At 44.7% G+C, this 22,950-nt stretch overlaps 1 protein-coding gene across 1 annotated transcript in view; it reads left to right on the plus strand.

Moving 5' to 3' along the window:
* Positions 1–8,822, plus strand: part of NECAB3 (N-terminal EF-hand calcium binding protein 3) — a 176,054-nt gene extending 167,232 nt beyond the window's left edge. The window contains exons 12-13 of the mRNA XM_088480807.1: positions 5,872–5,963; positions 8,400–8,822. Of these exons, the coding sequence (XP_088336933.1) occupies positions 5,872–5,963; positions 8,400–8,425 (118 nt within the window). The 3' untranslated portion in view covers positions 8,426–8,822. The remainder of the gene's footprint in view (positions 1–5,871; positions 5,964–8,399) is intronic.
* Positions 8,823–22,950: the final 14,128 nt, after the last annotated feature.

Consider the following 22,950-nt stretch of genomic DNA (forward strand, 5'->3'; position numbering starts at 1 on the left):
GCTGTTTCTTAGGGTGCAGCTCTTGGATCTGCATTGCGGTCAGGAGGCGCCTATTTACACCAGACACCTGCTGCTGCATTAGCATATTAGTTGTACAGTATTACAGAGCGGCTTCCGTGCGACTGTGCAATACCGTACAACTCTGAATCAGGCCTAATATCAGTAAAACAATGTCTAATGTCCATATATACTCCAGCAGGAGCCACAATCAAAGATATATTCCACTTGTGGTTCAATCCGGAACAGTCTAGGACAGTGGTTCCCAAACTGTGCGCCGCGGCACCCTGGGGTGCCTCGGAACATTTGCAGGGGTGCCTCAGGTTGGTGGTCCAGCACCAAATCAAATTATGTATGGGCAATGTAATGTAAATATGTGGACAAACAGAGGTGCAAACCTGTCACCCACCACATAACTGAACCTAAGGATGACAGGTCAGCACAATTTACCTCACTTTACTACTTCACTACATTTTTTTCTGAATGTTAATAACAAACTTTTGGCTTAGGGGTGCCGTGAAAACAATTCTGATGCACTAGGGCAGGGCGATTCAAAAAAGTTTGGGAACCACTGGTCTAGGAACATAAAGTCCCTTTAAGATGAAGAATTCAAACAATGGTAGTCTTGAATCCACCAAGCCAATTTAAGTTTCTTGTCTATGGAGCCGGATCATATCCATAGCTGTGTAATGTTGCTGATAGTAACCCTGGAGGGAAGTGGGATGGTGCTGTATGATTGTAGACAGTCCGTACAGTAAATGGAAGTCTTCGGTATGTGAAAAGCTTAACAGATGCTATTGCAGTTAGAAATGAAGAATACTTGTATTCCTTAACGTGCTTCTCTGTGGCATACACAGTTCCATCAGTTTTGTTTCCTTTTGATGGAACTGTGTGTGTCACAGTGAAACGCGGTCAAGATAGACAGTGAAAAGTCACATATGCACCTTTCTGGTGGGACATGACTTGTAGATAATCAATCTTTGATGCAAGTTGCGAGGTGATGATGATGGCCAAAGATCGCGACTGATTCGATAAATGCTTCACACCCATGATTTCTAAAATTACAGTGATGAAACTGTGATTTAAAATTAAGATTACACTGTTCTGAATATTCATTTCACAAAAGAAATTACTGGGTCTAACTGGCCAGGCAGGAGGGCCAAATTCCCATTGTGCTTCATCGACTCATAGAACAGCCCTCTACCATTGGGAAGGGGGAGTGTTCCTGCAAACTAATACCAGTCCTTTTTGCAGGACAACACTGTTTATGAAGAGGCATTAAAAATTACATCTCCCTACAATTACATATGCCCCTATAATCTCTGCAGAAAAAGCCTACCATGAACAGCTGTCTGTCACTGAAATAACCAACACTTGCTTTGAGCCAACAAACCAAATGGTGGAGTGTGTCCCTCTCCACAGCATGCCAATGCTTCAATTGAGGTAAAGCACACCATCCAGTTCATCGACTGGTGTCCAACAGGATTCATGGTAGGAATCAACTGCCAGCCCGGTGGTCCCAAGAGGGGATCTGGTCAAGGGACAGAGTGCTGTATGTGTGCTCAGTAACACTACTGTCATCTCGCAGAGACCTTGGCAGGGATCGATCACAACACGATCTAATATATGTCATTGTGCACTGCTATGTGGGGGAGAAGATGGAAGAGGAGTGAGTTCTTACTTCTAGGAGGATTGAGAAGATCTGGCTGCACTGGCGAAGGATTATGTGAAGGTGGGGTAGATTCAGTGGATGATGATGCCAAGGAGGGAGAGGAATACTGAGCTTGAAGCGTTTGAGACTTATGAAATAAGTTCAAATATTTAACTAACTACTTCTATTGTATTTGACCTTATGAGAGTGACACAAACAGAGCAAAGTGATATTAAAAGGCTGCTTGCTGCCAGGATACTGGTGGCCTGAAGGAGAGGGCTGATAGAAAGTAGAGAGAGGAGGAGTCAGAGGTTTATGGAGAGGAGCACCGATGGAGCGCACCAAGTGAGTGAACTCTGTAGAGTGTAGGAGGGAGCCCAACAAAGCATTCCCTGCATGTGCCTCTGCCCAAGATCCACCCTCTTCAGTGCAGCAAGCAGGAGGAGCATGACAAGCAGGAGCAGCCTGCCAAACACATTCTGAAGAGATCACTGAGGTGACTATCAGTGAGGTGGCCTGAGTATAAGTGGCAGCCCAGTGTGTGAACACACTGGGCCACTGTGTGGCAACTGTGATCTGGGAGGGGTGGGTGCTGTGTAGCATCATGTGAACTGGGGGGGCATTGTGTGGCATCAAGCAATGTGATTTGGGAGCTCTTTGAAGGATTGTATGAAATAGGGGGCTCCGTGTGACATCCTATGGACTGAAGGAACTGTGTGGCATCACATGAACTAGAGAGCTGTTCAGCATCATGTGACCTGGGGGATCTCTGTGGCATCATCTGACCTGGGGTGCACTGTGTGGCATCAAGTGAACTGGGAGGCTCTAAGTGGCATAATGTGAACTGGGGCTATGTGTGGCAGCACGTGAACTGGGAAGTTCTGTATGATTTTATGTGAACTGGGGGAATCTGTGTGGCATCATGTAATATGGGGGCACTGTATGGTATCATGTGAACTGTGGGACTCTGTGTGGCATCATGTAAAATGGGGCACTGTATAGTATCATGTGAACTGGGGGACTTTGTGTGGCATAATGTGAATTGGTCAACTCTGTGTGGCATAATGTATGGCATTATGTGAACTATGGGGAAAGCACTGTGTGGAATATTGGTAAAATTGGCCAGGCCCCTGTGACTCGTGGCAAGCCCCCGTGAGGTGAGACCACGTCCCTTTCAAACAAGTGCACGTGCCTATGGCTTTCTCACAGAGGGAAGTACCAGGGCTGATCTAGAGCCACAGTCAGTCCTTGCCCGGCACTCTCATTCTTCCTCCTATGCCCGAGCATTGAAACAAGAGGAAGAAAAGCAGATGTCAGACTCTCTGATATGCTGAGTCTGTTTTTACTTTACTCCACCACTGTGTATTTCTTACTGTAATAACTGCAGCTGGAGGATTGGGAGCTCTTATTCATTATTCTATACCTTCTTGGCAAATAGTGAACAGCAGTTGTCCATCCTCCAACCTGCAGTTCTTTTATTAGTAAACTGTACTGTAACCTTACGCTGATACATTTCTTTGAGGGATTATATATTTTATTTTTGATGCATGAGAATTTTTTTTTTATGGAGGTTTATGATTGTGTCTGCATAAGCATTGGCTTATCAAATTTTAAGAAACATGGTATTCACAAGTACTGATCAATTGTTTCAAAACAGACACTTTGGGCCTGATTCAGACCCACTCGCGAGCGGCTGTCCGCTTGCAAGTGGGTCGATGTTATGGACTGAGCATGCGCACGACGGAGGGAGCTCCGTCGTGCGCATGCGCCAGACGCGACGAGCGAAGGAAAGTCCTTCGCTCGTTGTGTCCGATTGACAGCACGCCCCCTTTGGTGGGCGTGCCGGGGGCGTGCCTCCCTGACGGGGGCGTTCCTAAGGGAACGCCTCCCGTCAGAAGCCGGCCCACTGACATCACTAGTGATGTCAGTGGGAGTGATTTTGGCTCTGATAGAGCCAAAATCACTCCGGAGCTTGCGGTTGAAAACCTCAACCGCAGGCTCCGGCTCGCAAATTCGATAGTTGCGATGGTCTCGACCATCGCGACCATCACAATGCATGCTCGTATAGCCTGTGGGTGGTGACCCACAGCTATACGAGCGTCCAGGAGGACGCTCCATGAAAATGGAGCCCGGCCCTCATTCAGAGCGTGCGCTCTGCTCAGAGCGTACGGCTCTGAATGAGGGCCCTTGTTCTTAATGTTTTTCGCCATCTGCAATTATACATTCTCAGGTTTGGGATTTCAAACCAGGGAGCCATTTTATCAGTGACGTTTGTTCAAACTAAGGTTGTCAGACTTCTATGCAATATGCCATCTGTTTATGCTACACATTTAGAAAACAAGAAGACTGTGTCACTGTAATTTTACTAATTGAGCCCTGGGATTCATGGGCAGACACGGGCAGAACACCATTCTGCCAAACAGGATATGATTCAGCTTTGTGTTGTGTGTTGAATATTTCAATGAACTTTAATAAATACTGTTTTTAACTATTTATATTGAACATGTGCCCCCACAAAAAAAAATAGGTTCTGACTTTTCATGTGTGAACCAATCAAGATTACTTCAGGAACAACATTTGTGCATACAGTTACCCAAAGTTAACATGTGTGTATATATATATATATATATATATATATATATATATATATATATATATATATAGAACCACCTCGGACCGGCACTCACTCATAGGCAAACGCAGGGGGGGGTTTCGTCTGCCTGGAAACCCCCCTCCCCAGCCCACACCATGACCACAATAGAAATAGTTATGTAATAGAATTTTACTAGTGCTGCATGTTCTTTGCAGTATCACAAATGAAATAATTAGCACCACCTGTGGATCTTTTAACATGTATCAGTCAGTAATAAATAACCTGTGCACCAACTAGGAGATCTGGAAAACATTCACTGTTAGGGATGTGCTGCCCTGCTATACAGCCCAATATGTACATATATGCCCAGGGCAGTGTTAGGTTATTCTGCTGCTCCCCCAGACTCCTGGACTTGCTCTAATACTCTGGAATGGTGCCCACATCTAAAACAAAAACATTCAGCTCAGGCAGGATGGACCTAGTGCCGCACCTAATGGCTTTCTGTGATTGCTGGTCCTCTATATGCTGGAATTATGACACATAATATACTTTGTATGACGCATATTAAAGCTGGTTAAGTGCTAATTCTACCCTCTTCATGGACTGGCCACACTCACTCTAAAATCAAGCATTTGGAAACCTCCCTCTAGAAATCCTGCGTTTGCCACTGCATACTGATTTCTGTTCTGTAAGTTAGTCTGCTCCTAATATACCCCATTCCAAATGGTATGAGAATACGCCTGCCTGCACTGCTATTTACTTTTAATTTGCATATTTATCCAAGTTATAGGTGAGGACAATGTAAAAAAATGAAGGCTGCAGGTGTACTTTGGGGTCCAGTCTTCAACCCGGGCAATGCCGGGTATCCTAGCGGATTGGGTACGGGATGCTGGCGCTCAGGGTGCCGGCGGTCAAAATCCTGATGCCGTAATCCCGATAGGGTTAGGATACCCACAACTGTTGGTAGGTATTGTAACCGTGTCCCTATTCCTAACCCTAACCCTCCCTCCCCAGTGCCTAAACCTAACCTCCCCCTTCCCACACCCTAAACCTAACCGCTTAGTGCCTAGCACCTAACCTTCCCCCTAGTGCCTAACCCCTAACCCCGCTACTTACCTTCAGGATGCCAGCGGTTGGGATACTGAATAATAAGCAGCATCTTTTCATGATATTACTCTTTGGGTTATGATCCTTTTCCTGTAATATATTTTTCGATGAGCTGTGTATACATCAGTAAAACATTACTTTCAAACCACCTTTTAACTTCAATCGAGATCCTAAGTGTGCCTAACTTCTCTTGTTCCCCTTCCTCTATTCTATATTAAATATTAAATCTATTAAATAGGTATTTATTTGTTCGGTTTTTTTTCAAGCACTACAATTTTTTTTCTTGACTTGCATAGTACTCTGCATCAGACCCAATGTATTTTGTGTATCTGTGCGCTGTGATATCCTTCTCCTCCTTCTTCCCCTTCTGCCAACACATGAAATTCTGAGAGCTGTTACCCTTTAGCAGACTATCAAGTGTATGGTTAAAGTGTACTTAAATTGCTATTTAAATAACAACATCTTATACAGATATGTGAAATTGCAGCGCTAAATATTTCTATTACATAATTTTATTTTTCAGTCATCTACAGACTGCACAGAGTAAAACCTTTAAGAGAGCTATAATTGATTGTCTGGAGAGCCCGGAACACATCAAGACTATGCTCTTCCCAGGTGAAAATGCATGTAATGATCAGGGTTAAGGTGCTTACTCACATCAACATTATAAGATCACCAATCATTGGTGCCAGCCAGCTTCTCTGATCCACTGCTGCATCCGAAGACGCAACATCAGATCAGTGGGGAATTCAGTTGTTTTTGCACACCCGGTTCGCGCCTTATCTCCCGTCTAAACGGACAGGGCAATATTCAATAGTTTTTTTTGAGCAGTAGCCGTTTGAGGTGGCTAAACCCATCCAGGTTAGCATACCCAAACATTAGTTTGGGCACCGAAAACCAGGACTTTTCAACAATTTCTGCTCGCCACCTCAGGAGAGTGCGAGCAGAACTCATGCTATGGTGCCCGTCGGCAGGAACAATTGAGTATCTGCCATCGGGCGTGCAATACTGCTGCAGGCGGCAAAAACAATTGAATTCCCCCCAGTGTAGGGTAGAGAAGAAAAAGACTTTGTGAATTCTTGTATTTGTTACTTATTACTGCTCCAAGATTATAGATTGCAAGAACATTTTGTAGAATTAGGATGGGTTCTCCCTGGAATAATTATACATGATTAACAAGGAAGAGCAAAGGAAAGTATTCTCTGCTGGGGCACACACTTCAGCAGTACCCAGCATAAGTGGATCTTAGATCCCGAAAGTTGAAATATTAATATTAGTCATATTCCAGGGAACCTATATTGAGAATCTACACCATAATCAGAGTCACTATGAGCCTGATTCAGAGTACACTATGCCAGTGTTTTTACAGTTGAGAGATTATCGGCCATCTGAGCATGCGCCAAGGTACATTATTGTAGTGTCTCACAGCGAGTATTAATTTGCATTGTGATTGACAGCCAGGAAGCATTTGGGGGTGGTAATTGGGGGTGTCTGCAAGAAATATAGGCTTTTTGTGACCATTTTCGGGACATGTCACTTCCTGCGTCTGTGATGGCATTGGGAGAGTGCTGTGAGAGGGATCCCTCCTAGCACCCCTCGCAGCACATGCGTCCTTCTGCGCATGTGCACGATGCCAGAGGGGCTTCTGGGTTATAGACCTGGAAGTTCCTCCATCGCAAAGGGCCACTCTTACTGAGAGATCGGTCCTTTGTGTTGCTGGTCATGCATCCCGCCCATTATGTTGATATTTCATGTATACTTTTCATCACACCTATTCATTAGCCTTAAAAGAGAGTGAAAATATTACGTTTTACAAAAATATGTGAAAATTGAGTGCTGGCCCCATTCATTAAACAGGTAACGCAGGAGATCTCACTAAAATCTCGAGCTTACCTGTCATCCCCAAAGCAGAACATGGTGCCCATACACTAGTATGGGGACCTCCTTATTTCCTAATTCATCAAACTCCAAAAATAAATAATTTCCTTATTCTGATTGTGAGAACAGATGGCGCCTTTTCTCAATGCCCTGCTCCTTCCTACGAGAAGGAGTCCCAGGTTGCGAAGAGGGATACATTCAGATCCTTCCTCCCCTGTTTAGCTTACTCCACCGGATATCGGGATCTTTGTGCGCTTTCGCAAACCCCAGGTGATGATGCGCACTATGCAGTTAAGTTTCACTGCTACGGTAGTAGCTGTCCCCCAATGTTGAATTGCATCAGTGTATCATTATCCTCCCCTGCTACTCGCAGCGAGTTGGATGCTAAAGTAGCACTGCCGAGCAGCTCTTGATGAATAGAATCCTAAGGGTTTTAAAATCTGCAGTTTTAAATGTAATAATACAGATTACATTTTATTACTGTATGACTGCTAAAGGGGTGTGATATGTATTACTGCTGGCCGCATGGCCGGCGGTTCAATTCCCGACAGCGGAAGAAATCCCGATCATCCTAAAGGTAAGTATTTACTAACCTAACCTAACCCCCAACTCTCCTTAGGGGTGCCTAACCCTAATCTCCCCCCCTGTGCCTAGACCTAACCCCCCCCTTACCTGCTGCATAAACCTAAGTCCTCCGGGGGGGTGCCTAACCCTAACCTTCCCCCGGGGGTGTCTAACCCTAACCCTCCCTCCCCCTAGCCTAACTCTAACCTCCCGGGGGGGTACCTAACCCTAAGTCCCCCCAGGGAGCCCTAAACCTACCCCCCCCCCCCGCGCGGTTGTCCGCAGCGGCGCCTGGCATCCACTCGATCGGGATGCCGGGCGCCGGTCTCCCAACGTCGGGCAAATGACAGGCTTCTAGATTTAGACGCCTGTCATTCGTCCCTAGTCGGGATAAAGCAGTCTGGAAGCCGGCGGTCAGCATTTAGACCATCGGCTTCCAGACTACATCCCTGCTAAAGTGTGTGCCCAACAGAGAATACTTTCCTTTCCTCTTCCTTGTTAAAAATATTGAATTAATTAATTTATATGTAAAAAACCTTTAATTAAAATTGATCAAATGCTCATATCTTGTATTCATAACTGATTTATAACTGATTTCTGTATTTGCAGCTGCTTGGTGGGTGTTTAAGCAATGACTGGATGGAAATTGGAGAAGCCATGTGACCAGCATGACGTGGTTTCCGCTCTCCCAGATTCCTTCTGCAAAGTTCTTTTCATTCTTGAAGAAGGGGAGAGCAGTTTATACAGGATGCACTGCATTATCTTACTTGCTTTATACAGCACATACCTGAAGTTAACCCTCACAGTACAGTACATACAGTATATGGGAAACAGTTTTAGCATCCTCCAAAGTATATTCCCCGTGTATATAATTGCCAACATTTCATTATTAACCTAAAAATTCAAGGGGCACTCTGCTGCTATATAGGTGTGGTTATTATATGAGGTAATAGAGCACCCCTAATATGACAGCACCACTAGAGATTATCACAATACAGTTCTAACGTATTTTAAAGAGAACCAGCACATGCTACTGCCACATTTATTTGAATAAATATAAACTAATGTAACAATTTATATTTTGTATCTTTAAATGGTGATTGTCTCTGTCACCCATCACCACTTGGCATGCTGCCACCTTCCTGGTGTGGCGCTGGGTGTAATTATGATATTAATCATTCAAGTATTGAAATCTTGCACACGTTTACTGTTGATAACATTAGTAATGTTCAGTAATAATGGAAATAAGGGACAACACAACAAAATCTTAGGACTAAGGCAAAAAAAAAAATATTTGAAACCCAGCAATCTACTTCTCCTTATCCCTCCGAACCATGTATTCATGTTACCCAACAAAGCCTTATTTATGAAGTGGCTTCATAGAGTGTATATCAGTGTTTAGAGTTTCCAATAGCCAATGTATAAAGCATATCTGGATATAACACACAGAAGAGAGAACTGCAAGACTTAAAGAACCATTATGCCAAGAATGCATGCCATCCAACACAATATAATTAACTTTTTATTTTATTGTGTGGTGCAGAAAAGGGACCTACTGTGTTTCACCCATTTGCAAATACAGTATGTTTAATGAGATCAAGCTGCAAACAGCAAACAATTTGTGTCTAAAGCTGGGTACACACCTTACAGATATATCTGCAGATGATGATTATTCATACACCCTGAACAACCATCATCTGTCTTCTGGCCGCGGTACCTCTTACTGCCCGTATGCACAGCACGATGCCCCAATATATCTGCAGATATATTAAGCATCGGCTGTGCAGCACTGCCGATGCGATATGTCTGTGAACGACGACGTCCACAGACATATCGCTGGTAGACACTGGCCGACGCACACAAGATATATTGGCTGATCAATTGATCGCCCAATACAGTGCATCCAGAAAGTATTCACAGTGCGTCACTTTTTCCACATTTTGTAATGTTACAGCCTTATTTCAAAATGCAATAAATTCATTTTTCTCCTCAAAATTCTACACACAATACCCCATAATGACAACATGTAAAAAGTTTTTTTGAGATTTTTGCTAATTTAATAAAAAAAAAACACTAACAAATCACATGTACATAAGTATTCACAGCCTTTGCCATGAAGCTCAAAATTGAGCTCAGGTGCGTCATGTTTCCACTGATCATCCTTGAGATGTTCCTACAGCTTAATTGGAGTTCACCTGTGGTAAATTCAGTTGATTGGACATGATTTTGAAAGGCATACACCTGTCTATATAAGGTCCCACACTTGACAGTCAGAGCACAAAACCAAGCATGAAGTCCAAGGATTTGTCTGTAGACAGGATTGTCTCCAGGCACAAATCTGGGGAAGGATACAGAAAAATATTTGCTGCTTTGAAGGTCCCAATGAGCACAGTGGCCTCCGTCATCCATAAATGGAAGAAGTTCGGAACCACCAGGACTCTTCTTAGAGTTGGCTGTCCGTCTAAACTGAGCGATCGAGGGAGAAGGGCCCTAGTCAGGGAGGTGACCAAGAACCCGATGGTCACTCTGTAAGAGCTACAGCATTCCTCTGTGGAGAGACAAGAACCTTCCAGAAGGACAACCATCTCTGCAGCAATCCACAAATCAGGCCTGTATGGTAGAGTGGCCAGACAGAAGCCACTCCTTAGTAAAAAGCACATGGCAGCCCGCCTGGAGTTTGCCAAAATGCACCTAAAGGACTCTCAGACCATGAGAGACAAAGATTGAACTCTTTGGTGTGAATGCCAGGTGTTCTGTTAGGAGGAAACTAGGCACAGCTCATCACCAGATAAATACCACCCCTTCAGTGAAGCATGGTGGTGGCAGCATTAGACTGTGGGATGTTTTTCAGCAGCAGGAACTGGGAGACTAGTTAGGATAGAGGGAAAGATGAATGCAGCAATGTACAGAGACATCCTGGATGAAAACCTGCTCCAGAGTGCTCTTGACCTCAGACTGGGTGTTATGGATAGGGTGGTTAATCGGACAAGACACTGCTGACGGTGTGCTTAATAGCGCACCTGGAACGCAGAGTTGCTACCAGTGTCGCCAGGATGACACTGGCAACGGTGTGCTAAGTTGCGCACCTGGAACGCAGAGCTGCTACCAGTGCCGCCGGGATGACACAAGTCACCAGGTGATGACAGATGCTTCAGGGGTTAAAAAGCGCTCCGTGCTGCCCAGATGGTACAAGTAGCACGTGTGGATGAGATGCAGGTGGAGCCGCCTGGATGGAATAAACGGCCCAAACAAAACACAGGTAGACTGTTTCAGGAACTCAAACTGACAAGCAGGAGACAGGAACCGGAAGTACGAAAGAACTTCTATCACCGGCATGGACTGCTGGGCTGACTGGAATTTAACAGAGACAGAGTCCTATCAAAGCAAGTCTCCCTTAACGACAGACTACTGTGCACCTGGGCTGTGTCCACACAGGAGAGTCAATTAGTGCATCTGACACTGTACACAGAAGGCAGTAATTAGTGCAGTGTCTCAGTAGTAACAAAGGCTGGAACTCCAAGCAATATGATCTGCTTAACTCCAGATCCTAACACTGGGGCAACGGTAATCTTTCAGCAGGACAACGACCCTAAGCACACAGCCAAGATATCAAAGGAGTGGCTTCAGGACAACTCTGTGAATGTCCTTGAGTGGCCCAGCCAGAGCCCAGACTTGAATCCGATTGAACATTTCTGGAGAGATGTGAAAATGGCTGTGCACCTACGCTTCCCATCCAACCGGATGGAGCTTGAGAGGTGCTGCAAAGAGGAATGGGCGAAACTGCCCAAAGATAGGTGTGCCAAGCTTGTGGCATCATATTCAAAAATACTTGAGGCTGTAATTGCTGCCAAAAGTGCATCAACAAAGTACTGAGCAAAGGTTGTGAATACTTATGTACATGTTATTTCTTAGGTTTTTTTTTTATTATTAATTTAGCAAAAATCTAAAAAAAACTTTTAAATGTTGTCATTATGGGGTATTATGTGTAGAATTTTGAGGAGAAAAATTAATTTATTCCATTTTGGAATAAGGCTGTAACATAACAAAATGTGGAAAAAGTGACGCGCTGTGAATACTTTCCGGATGCACTGTATATCTGCCAGTGTGTACCCAGCAATAGGCAACATATTTGGTAATTTATTAAACAAAATAATATACCAATTTGGAACTTCAACACCTTGGGGCCTAAAAATTGCCTTAATTACCTTGACCGTGAGCCAGAAATGAACTCTTCAAAACTAACTATTAACCCATAACTGATTATTTCTTTACATTCTATGGCCCTGATTCAGAGCCGGTCGCTCTGACAGAGTTCTCTCTCTGAGTCAGGGACGGTCTTTTTTTTTTACAACGCCTCCTGGCTGCTCGCATAGCTGTGGGTGACCACCCACAGCTATAGCGAGCGGCCAGGAAGATGGTCGCGATGATCAAGACCATCGCGACCATCGGGCTTGCAACGAGACCCTTGTGATAGGTTCGTTCACATGGGCAGCCACTCCCCCGGCCCACCCACCAAAGGGGGCGTGCAGTCACTCAACATCGACAGCACGCCCCCTTTGTTGCGAGACCCGGAACGACGGAGTGCCCGTCGCTATCCAGGTCTCGCGCATGCGCACAACGGTATTCTAAGCACCGACATCCCCTGTTTTGGGATACTGAACATATCCCATTTTCTTTCACCTTAAAACCCAAATAACAGTAGTAACCGTATCAAAGAAAAATAAAAAGAATATATTGTGACTACAGACAACAAAGTGCAATATGTCTGAAAGATTGATAGATGCATCCAAGTGAATGTTGGAAAAAATAAGAGCATCAATGTCCCTTTAGATTAGTGAGCAGATTTTCAGGACCACCATCTGCTATGGTATAGTCTTTCAGGAGTGTAATCAATAGCAATACTTCTATCAATAGATTTAACTTCCTCCTGTATAAACAATGGGTGAAAGCGTTTAATAACCAAAAGTCCCGGAAGAACGCCCTGGCTGTAGAAATCCTCTGGTCCCGCTGACTTCCATGACTAGGCCGGTCTCAGTCTCAAACATCTGATCTCACAGTAGGGTGATCAATTCACATGTGTTACAGTTCTCACATGCTTGAGTAAGACCGCAGGACTGCTGACTAGCAACAAGGCTAAACTGAGGAGTGGCAGTTCTTCCACAACTGGAACTAGCTGGAGTGTAGCTGCAGGAGAATGATTCTATGACAGATGAAAAGAATCAATACACTAGCAGTGACAGATGACTATGGTCTCAGGTACGTCTCGGGACTAAGGTGCAGCTTGGTCGCCAGGAGTGGCTAGACAATGAACACAGGCTGCAAGGCAGGAGTGACCAAGACTGTGAAACTGCAGGATTTACAGACAAGGACTAGACAGGCAAGATACAGACAAGGACTGGACAGACAAGATACAGTCAAGGTCTAGACCAGGGGTCTTCAAACTTGGCCCTCCAGATGCTGTGGAACTACACATCCCAGCATGCACTTCACATAGTTTTAGCATGCTGTTATATCAAAAAGGTGGCAGTGCATGCTGGGATGTGTAGTTCCACAGCAGCTGGAGGGCCAAGTTTGAAGACCCCTGGTCTAGACTGACAAGATACAGCCAAGGACTTGATAGACAAGATACAGCAACTCCAAACAGCAAGGATGTGAACAGATGGAAACACAGCAGATGACACACAGGCGAATACAGATCAGGCAGACAGGCACCGGACACAGGAACTGCAGAACTAGGTGAGTAAGACCAGCTAGAACATGCTTCTGAGCACAGGACAAACATTTTCTGGAAGTCAGACATTATCACCGGTACGAAGTGTAGGGCTGGCTGTAACTTATCTGCAACAGGGACCAATCAGAGCAATCTGTGCAGAGAGCCTCCCTAATAACCAGATAGTATGCAGCTGGGCTCTGCACACACACAGACAGGCAGAAATGCAGCAATGAGCTGCACACAGACAAGACAAGATTCCATCTGCCTGCAACAGCCGGAACTTGGATCAAGACATGATGCAGTGTCCCAGTCGCAACTACAGCTGGGTCCTGCTACCAAGATAATCAGCTACCGTGGATCCTAACAACATGTTTCTAGGACTTTTGGTTTTCATACGTTTTCTGACACAAATCTATTGATAGAAGTATTCCTAATGATTCATTGATGCACTTTCTTTCCCAACAATCATTCACTTGCACCTATCCATCGTTTAGACATATTGCACTGTTGTCTGTATTTATTTTCTTTTTATAAGGTTAGTACTGTTATACTGAGAACTTATATTGCACTGTTTCTGTTGCTTTAAGGAGAAAGTATGTAATACTTTTCACTTCAACCTGAACTCCAATAACTAGCGGGCTGCTCACTCCATGGCTTTATGGGGCTAATGCAGGTTTGAACACAAGTCTGCCATAATTGCTGCTATACAGTACCTGCATGGAACGTAATGCGATTTTCGGCCATATGCAGAATTGTATACATCTCTGTGGGCAGCCCGTCTCTATCTGCATGCTTCATTTGATACAGTCATTACCAGTACTATCCTTGGTACAAAAGATACATCTGTAAACAAGTGTATTTACATTTCTGGCCAAGTCGGCATAACCCCCAGTACCGTCTTAAGGGGTCTATTTATCAAGCAGTGCAAAGCGTGGAGAAGTGGACCAGTGGAGAAGTTCCCCATAGCAACCAATCAGCTTTGAAGTAACATTTATCAAGTACAGTCTATCAAATAATAGGTAGGAGCTTATTGGTTGCTATGGGCAACTTCACTGGTCCATTTCTCCATGCTTTTCACTACTTGATAAATAGACCCCATAGACACCCTAACTGAAAACAGCTAAATACATCCCAGTTATGCACCTTCAGCTGCAAGTAGAGATGCCATTGAGTTGTGTATGACTGCAATAATGAACAGTTGGTACAATAATCAGACACTATGGGGCATATTCAATTGGGCGCAAGATTGAGCAAGGAAAAAACCTTGCGCCCAATTTTGGATTACCGCGCCGCTGCGTCTTGTTTAACAACAGTGGTCCAGTCAGTCCTCTCAGACCCATTGCTAGGAGACTGGGATGCTGGGCTGCTATTTCGTGATGTCCTCCTACCTGGCTGCTCCGTCATCTTTTCCCTCTCATGATTGGAGCTCTCTCCTTTTTTACCTCTGCTGAATCCCTGCTTGGATGCAGGCTATAGTGTTTGTTATGTGGTTTCCGGTTCCATGTGTGGAGATCATTCTCGTGGTGTATGAAGTACCTCCCGTCAGCGTGTTTTCCTTCAGTTACAGTAGTACTGTGGCATCTGAGCGGACTTCGATTACTTTCCTTTAACGATAGTCTCAGCTGCACTGCGGTGTCAAAGTGGACTGTTCATTGCCAACTTTACAGCCGTCTCAGCTGCATCTGAGTGGATAATTAATTTTCAATCTTACTGCTGTTCCAGCTGCACTGCCTGTGTCTGAGTGGTCTTTCAGTTACCAATCTTACAGCAGCTTCAGCCGCACTTCCGCATCTGATTGGACTCTCGTTATCGCTGCCTAGGCCACACCATAGCCAAGCATACATCAGCCCTCCAGGTTGCAACTCGGCTACAAGGCCACATCCTAGCCAAGTACACATCAGCCCTCAAGGCTGCAACTTGGCCACAAGGCCCATCCTAGCCAAGTGCACATCAGCCCTCAAGGCTGCAACTTGGCCACAAGGCTACATCCCATCCAAGAACATATCAGCCCTCAAGGCTGCAACTCAGCCACAAGGCCGCATTTTTATCAGGTACACACTCACCATCAAGGCATCAATTATCAATTGACTCACATCTCAAACCTTGTGCGCATCAGCACTCAGGGCTGCAACTCTGCCACAAGGCCGCATAACAAATCAAGTACACACCCTCAATCAAGGCATCAATTATCAATTGTCTTGCATCTCATTCCTTGTACACATCAGCATTCAAGGTTGTGAAACGGCCACAGGTCGGTATCCTCTCCTTGATAAGCATCAGACTCTAGGACTATTTCTGGCCTTTAGGCTGCTCTCTTACTCAGTCTTATTCTTTTCTGTTGTGCTCCTCATTTCTGATAGCCAAATCAGTCTCACAGTGAATCTACCCAGGGATTCATAACATTATAGCCAGCCAAAAAGATACTTACAGAGATATAGGAGTCATCTGTCCTTACCATGGATCCCACTCAAAATCCAGCCCAAGTCCTAACTGTACAATTTCAAGCCTTAACCCAAAAGGTCCAAGAACTGTCACTCCAGGTTGAGGACACTCGAGTTTCTTCTGCTCAGGCCGCGGTTTGAGAGCCTAAATTGAACCTTCCAGACTGTTTCTCAGGGAATCATAAAAACTTCATGGACTTCAGAGAGAGCTGCAAATTATATTTAAAATTGTGTCCCCAATCCTCTGGTTCTGAAGTTCAACGCGTGGGTATTGTTATATCTTGCTCCAGGGTGATCCTTAAACCTGGGCATTTGGACTTCTATCTACCCATGCAGTGCTTCACTCCATTGACTCCTTTTCCGCCCTTGGTCCTTTGTATGATGACCCAGACAAAGCAGCCACGGCTGAAGCTAGTCTTCAATTCTTAAGACAAGGGCAGAAAGCAGCAGAAGATTATTGCACAGTGTTTTGGAAATGGTCTATAGATTGTGGGTGGAATGATCCCACACTCCGTAATCAATTTTGCCTGGGTCTCTCTGACCAAATCAAAGACATCCTTGTCCAGTACCCAGCTCCTGAAAATCTGGATGGTTTAATGCATCTGGCCATTCGTATTGACCGTTGGTTTCGGGAGCGTAGACTGGAGCAAGAATTGCCTACCATCCCTCCACGATCTCCAGTTTGGGTGACACCTCCTGATCAAGAAGAGCCCATGCAGGTAGGGGCTTTCTGTCTTTCTTCCGAGTAGAAGCGCAAAAGACGATCACTTGGGTTATGTCTTTACTGTGGTGGTAAAGACAAATTACCTATGCTTGTCCAGTCAAGTTGGGAAAAGGTAAGGTCTAGAAGTTCAGGGGAAGCTACATCTGGGCCTTGCATCTGTCTCTCCCAGTAATTTGGTTCTTATTCCTTCAGTTATCCAAACTCGTGATAAAGAATTAAACATTTCTGCCTTCCTGGACAGTGGTTCCACAGACAATTTCGTGGACAATTCCTGTTTAATTCTTTAGGGTTGGTCCCTGAGTCCTTATCTCAACTGGTCTCTGTGGTGGGTCTGGATGGTAACCTCATTACCAAAGGAGTAGTCAACTCTTGCTCACTTTCCATCCTTCTGTCTATTGGAGCTTTACATTCTGAAAACATTTAATTCCTGTTGTTTCATTGTCCTATGCCCCCTATAATTCTGGGGTTGCCATGCCTGAAGAACCATAATCCTGTTATCAACTGGCAGTCTGGTGAGATTTTTCAGTGGGAGTCCACCTGTTCTTCACGATGTCTTACTCTATCGGTACGAATTGCTGCTGCCATTTGGTCTGAGTCTTCACCTGCTATTCCTGTTCCCTAACATGATCTCTCCAAAGTCTTTTCCAAGAAGAAAGCTAATACCCCACCTCCACACCATCCATAAGAATGTGACATTGAGTTACAGCCTGAAGTCAAACTTCCGAAAGTCAGATTGTACTCTTTGTCCCTACCGGAGAGTCGATCTATGCAGGAGTACATTCAAGAGGCTCTTCAGAAAGGCTTCATCCATCCATCCAAATCACCAGTTGGGTCTGGTTTCTATTTTGTACAGAAGAAAGACGGGTCACTTTGGCCATGTATTGATTTCCAGGGGTTGAATAATTTCACCATAAAGAACTCTTATCCATTACCATTAATATCAGTTCTTTTTGACCAACTTAATGAGACATCCATCTTTTCCAAGATCGATCTGCGAGGGGCCTATAACCTAATCTATATCAAACAGGGAAATGAGTGGAAGAAGGCCTTCAATACTCATTCTGGCCACTATGAATACCTGGTCATGCCATTTGGTCTTTCTAATGCTCCCACTGTCTTTCAAGACTTCATTAATGATTTATTGAAAGAATTCCTTGGAGTTTTTACCGTCATATATTTAGATGATATTCTCATCTATTCAAGATCCCTGGAACAACGTCACCAGCATGTGAGACAAGTGTTATGGAAACTCCAAGAGAATAATCTGTATGCAAAATTGGAGAAGTGCAAGTTTGAAGTGAAGGAGGTCTCCTTTTTGGGATATGTCATCTCTTCCCGGGGATTCTCCATGGACCCAAGTAAAGTTAAAGCCATCTTGGATTGGGTCCAACCTTCTACTCTGAAAGCCATCCAATGCTTTCTGGATTTTGTGAACTATTATCACAGATTTATCAATTCATTTTCCTCCATTGTTGCGCCTACTGTGGAACTGACTAAAAAAGGGGCAGATACAGAAAATTGGCCTGTCAAGGCAGGACAGGCCTTTGATTCTCTGCTGATTGTTGAGGTGGATGACTCCGAAGTTGGTGTTGGCGCTATCTGTCTGAAAAGGACTCCCGTCACAACAAGTTGCATCCATGTGCCTTCTCTCATTAATTTGCTACTGTGGAAAGAAATTATGATGTCGGTAATCGGGAGTTGTTAGCCATCAAGTGGGCTTTCAAAGACTGGAGGCACTGGTTGGAAGGAGCAAAACATCTGATCACAGTCTTGACCGACCATAAGAACCTGTCTTATATTGAAATAGCTAAGAGATTAAATGCTAGACAAGCACATTGGGCTTTATTCTTTACCTGCTTTGACTACATAATTTCTTTCCGGCCTGGCTACAGGAATCTCAAGGCAGATGCTCTTTCATGAAGCTTCAAACCCATTCAACTTACTACACATTCCACCTTCCGAAGAAATCATAATTTCGGCTTCCCATATTCATTTGGCCTTGACTAGGAATTTAGCTGATGTTCTCCATTCCTATCAGTCTGAAACTCCTTCTGGAAAGCCGCTGGGATTACTCTTTGTCCCTGAGAGATTATGGAAAGCAGTGCTAACAGACTTCCATTCTACCAGAGCCATTGGTCACCCGGGTATCTCCAAAACTGCTGAACTACTCTCCCGCTCAGTATGGTGGCAATCTTTATTTCAGGAACGTGAATTTGTTATGGCCTGTGAGGCTTGTGCCCGCAATAAATCTCCTCGTACTGCTCCTTCTGGCCTCCTTCTTCCCCTCTCTATGCCGTCTATACCCTGGACTCATATTGCAATGAATTTTATTGTGGATCTTCCTTCTTCCTCTTGCTGCTTGGTCATTTGGACTGTTGTTTCAGTAAAATGGCTCATTTCATTCCACTCTCCAAACTGCCTTCTGCCAAAGAATTATCTGTTTTGTTCATTCAACATATTTTCCGACTTCATGGATTACCTATGGACATTGTTTCGGATCGAGGAACTTTGTCACTCATTTTTGGAAAATCTTTTGTTCTTCTCTTGGCATCAGCCTCAGCTTGTCGTTTGGATACCATCCTCAGTCCAACGGACAGACAGAACAATATCTCTGGTGTTTTGTCTCCAAATATCAGAATGATTGTTTTTTTCATTTACCACTGGCAGAAATTGCTTTCAACAACATCTTCTACCATTTCTCAATTTTTTTGAAATTCCAGCCTGCATCCTAGAGCCAATTCTTTTGAGACCATATCTGGATGAACTTCTTTTTCTGCACCAGTATCCAGGCTCCATTCAGTTTAAAAGAGGTTCGTCAGTGTCTTCTTAAAGCATCTTTTCGCTCAAAGACATTGGCTGATAGACACTGCAAGCCATTCAAGTTCAAGGATGGAGATCTGGTCTGGCTGTCTTAAAAAAATATCAACATTTATCAACGTTCACAGAAATTGAGTCCAAGATTCATTGGTCCTTTCAGAATCATCTCTCAGATCAATCCTGTTACCTTTTGGCTGAAATTACCCAACTCACTTAGGATTAATAATACATTCCATTGCTCTCTTCTCAAACCGTTTTTTTCTTCTGCCAAGTTCAGTTACAGACGTCCAGTAAGACCTTCTACTGTTCTCATCCAGGGCCATCAAGAATTCATTGTGGAGAAGATTTTGGATTCCAGAGTCTCAAGAGGAGGTTTGCAACTCTTGATTCACTGGAAGGGGAATGGTCCAGAGGAACATTCCTGGGTCTCTAAAAAATCTTTGCATGCTCCCATCTTAAAAAGAAGGTTTTTTGAGAGCTTTCCTGATAAGCCTAGTTCTAGGAGTTCCTTAACCCCTCATCAAGGGGGGGGGAGGTACTGTAACAAGCTGCCGCTGCATCTTGTTTAACAACAGTGCTCCGGTTAGTCCTCTCAGACCCGTTGCTAGGAGAATGGGATGTCGAGCTGCTGTTTCGTAAGGTCTTCCTACCTGGCTGCTCCATCATCTTTGTCCTCTCCTGATTGGAGCGCTCTACTTTTTACCTCTGCTGATTCCCTGCTCGGCTATAGCGTTTGTTATGTGGCTTCCGGTTCCGTGTGTGGAGATAATTCTCGTGGTGTATCCAGTACCTCCTGTCAGCGTATTTTCCTTCAGTTACAGTAGTATTGTGGCATCTAAGTGGACTTCGATTACTTTCCTTCACTATAGTCTCAGCTGCATTGCAGTGTCAAAGTGGACTGTTCGTTACCAACTTTACAGCCATCTCAGCTACATCGCTGCATCTGAGTGGATAATTAATTTTCAATCTTACACCGCCTGTGTCTGAGTGGACTTTCAGTTACCAATCTTATAGCAGTTACAGCCGCACTTCCACGTCTGATTGGACTCTCGTTATCACTTCAAGGGCTGCCTAGGCCACACCATAACCAAGTATAATCAACCCTCCAGGCTGCAACTCGGCTACAAGGCTGCATCCTAGCCAAGTACACATCAGCCCTCAAGGCTGTAACTTGGCCACAAGGCCCATCCTAGCCAAGTACACACCAGTCCTCAAGGCTGCAACTTGGCCACAAGGCCCATCCCAGCCAAGTACTTATCAGCCCTCAAGGCTGCAACTTGGCCACAAGGCCCATCCCAGCCAAGTACTTATCAGCCTTCAAGGTTGCAACTTGGCCACAAGGCTACATCCTATCCAAATACTTATCAGCCCTCAAGGCTGCAACTCGGCCACAAGGCCGTGTTTCTTTCAAGTACACACAAAGTACATCAAAGCATTAATTATCAATTGACTCACATCTCAAACTTTGTACACATTAGCACTCAGGGCTGCAACTCGGCTACAAGGCTGCATGTATATCAAGTACACACTCACCATCAAGGCATCAGTTATCAATTGACTCAAATCTCAAACCCTGTACGCATCGGCACTCAGGGCTGCATCTCGGCCACAAAGCCGCATACCAATCAAGTGTTATGATTCTCACTCGATGATGAGATTGCAGGACTGTTGACAATGGACAAGACTGGGTAGAGGTGTGGCAGTCCTTTCACAACTGGAGCTAGCTGGAGTGAGGCTGCAGAAAGATGACACAATGCAAAGAGTGGCAGGTAACTATGGTATGAGAAATGTCTAGGGACTATAATGCAGATAGAATGCTAAACAGGGACTGACTAGACACAGGGTATGAGCTGCAAGGCAAGAGCGACCAGAACTATGATATGCAGGATTTCAGACAAGACTGGACTGGCAAGACAAGATGAGCAAGACTAGACTGACAAGGACAAGACAGACAAAACAGGACTAGAGGGCTGAGGTGCGACTTGAGATCAGACAGAACGGCCGGGAGGGCCGTGGTGAGACAAGAACTAGACGATGCAGCCTTGAGGGCCACTGTGCGACTTGAAACAGGATGGAGCGGCCTTGAGGGCCGTGACGACTGGATCTAGGTGCAGTGACTGAGACAGGATGGAGCGGTCTTGAGCGCCACAACAACTGGAACCCGGTGATGCGGCATTGAGGGCTGAAGTGCGACTTGAAACAGGATGGAGCGGCCTTGAGGGCCGTGACAACTGGAATTAGGTGCTGTGACCGAGACAGGATGGAGCGGTCTTAAGGGCCGTGACGTGACTGGAACTAGATGATGCAAATGAGGCAGGACAGTAAACAGATGAACTTTAGACATGGCAGGAACAGCAACTGGAAGCGCAAGGTTGAGAACACTGCAAACTTGACTCTGGTGAACATAAACAGACATGGCTTGATAGTCAATGGATATGCAGGCTGTGATGCAGCCCAGCAGACTGAGATGCAGGAACCAGATGGCAGACATGTGCAGACTCGGCAGAAATACAGGCTGGATGACACACAGGCAGATCCAGATCAGACAAACAGGCACTGGGAACTGGAACAGCAGAACTTGGTAAACTGGCTAGAATTCAGGTTACTGAGTACACGACCACATACTCTGGAAGTCAGGAAGTATAACCGGCATGCAGTGAAGGGCTGGCTGTAACTTAACAGATGCAGGATCCAATCAGAGCAAAACCCTGCAAGCCTCCCTAATGACAGACACAGAGAGACAATTAATTAGTGTGCAGCTGAAGTCTGCACACAGACAGACAGGCAAGATACAGCATAGCTGAAAACAGACTGGACAGTATTTCCAGCGGCTTGCAACAGCCGGAACAAGGACAAGACATGATGCAGTGTCCTAGCAGTAACTATGACTGGGAACTGCCACCAACATGATCTGCTAACCGCAGATCCTAACATCAAGTACACACCCTCCATCAAGGCGTCAATTATCAATTGACTTGCATCTCAAACCTTGTACACATCAGCATTCAAGGTTGTGAACCGAACACATGTCGGCATCCTCTCCTTGATAGGCATCAGACTCTAGGACTATTACTGGCCTTTAGGCTGCTCTGTTACTCAGTCTTATTCTTTTCTGTTGTGCTCCTCATTTCTGATAGCCAAATCAATCTTACAGTGAATCTACCCAGGAATTAATAACACTTACCATATGTACATTCAATTATTCAATAGCTTGCACAGGATAGTCATATAGTATTTGGGTCTCTATACATTTATAGTCCATAGATGTCTTCAATTTAAGTTCTAAAATCAACTGAAATGCATTGTTATAGAAAAATAAAAAGTGTGATGTCTCCATCTTCTAGGATAATGTGTGGACATATAAGATTGCTCTGTAAACTTGATTATCAAGGAATTGATTCTATTTTACCAAGGTGAAATGCAATTGTAAACTGGAGATGACTGGCAGCAAAGACAAAGGGATTG

Source organism: Taudactylus pleione, unplaced genomic scaffold, assembly GCF_031769625.1.
Source record: "Taudactylus pleione unplaced genomic scaffold, aTauple2 ptg000256l, whole genome shotgun sequence".
Classification (NCBI taxonomy): Eukaryota; Metazoa; Chordata; class Amphibia; order Anura; family Myobatrachidae; genus Taudactylus; species Taudactylus pleione.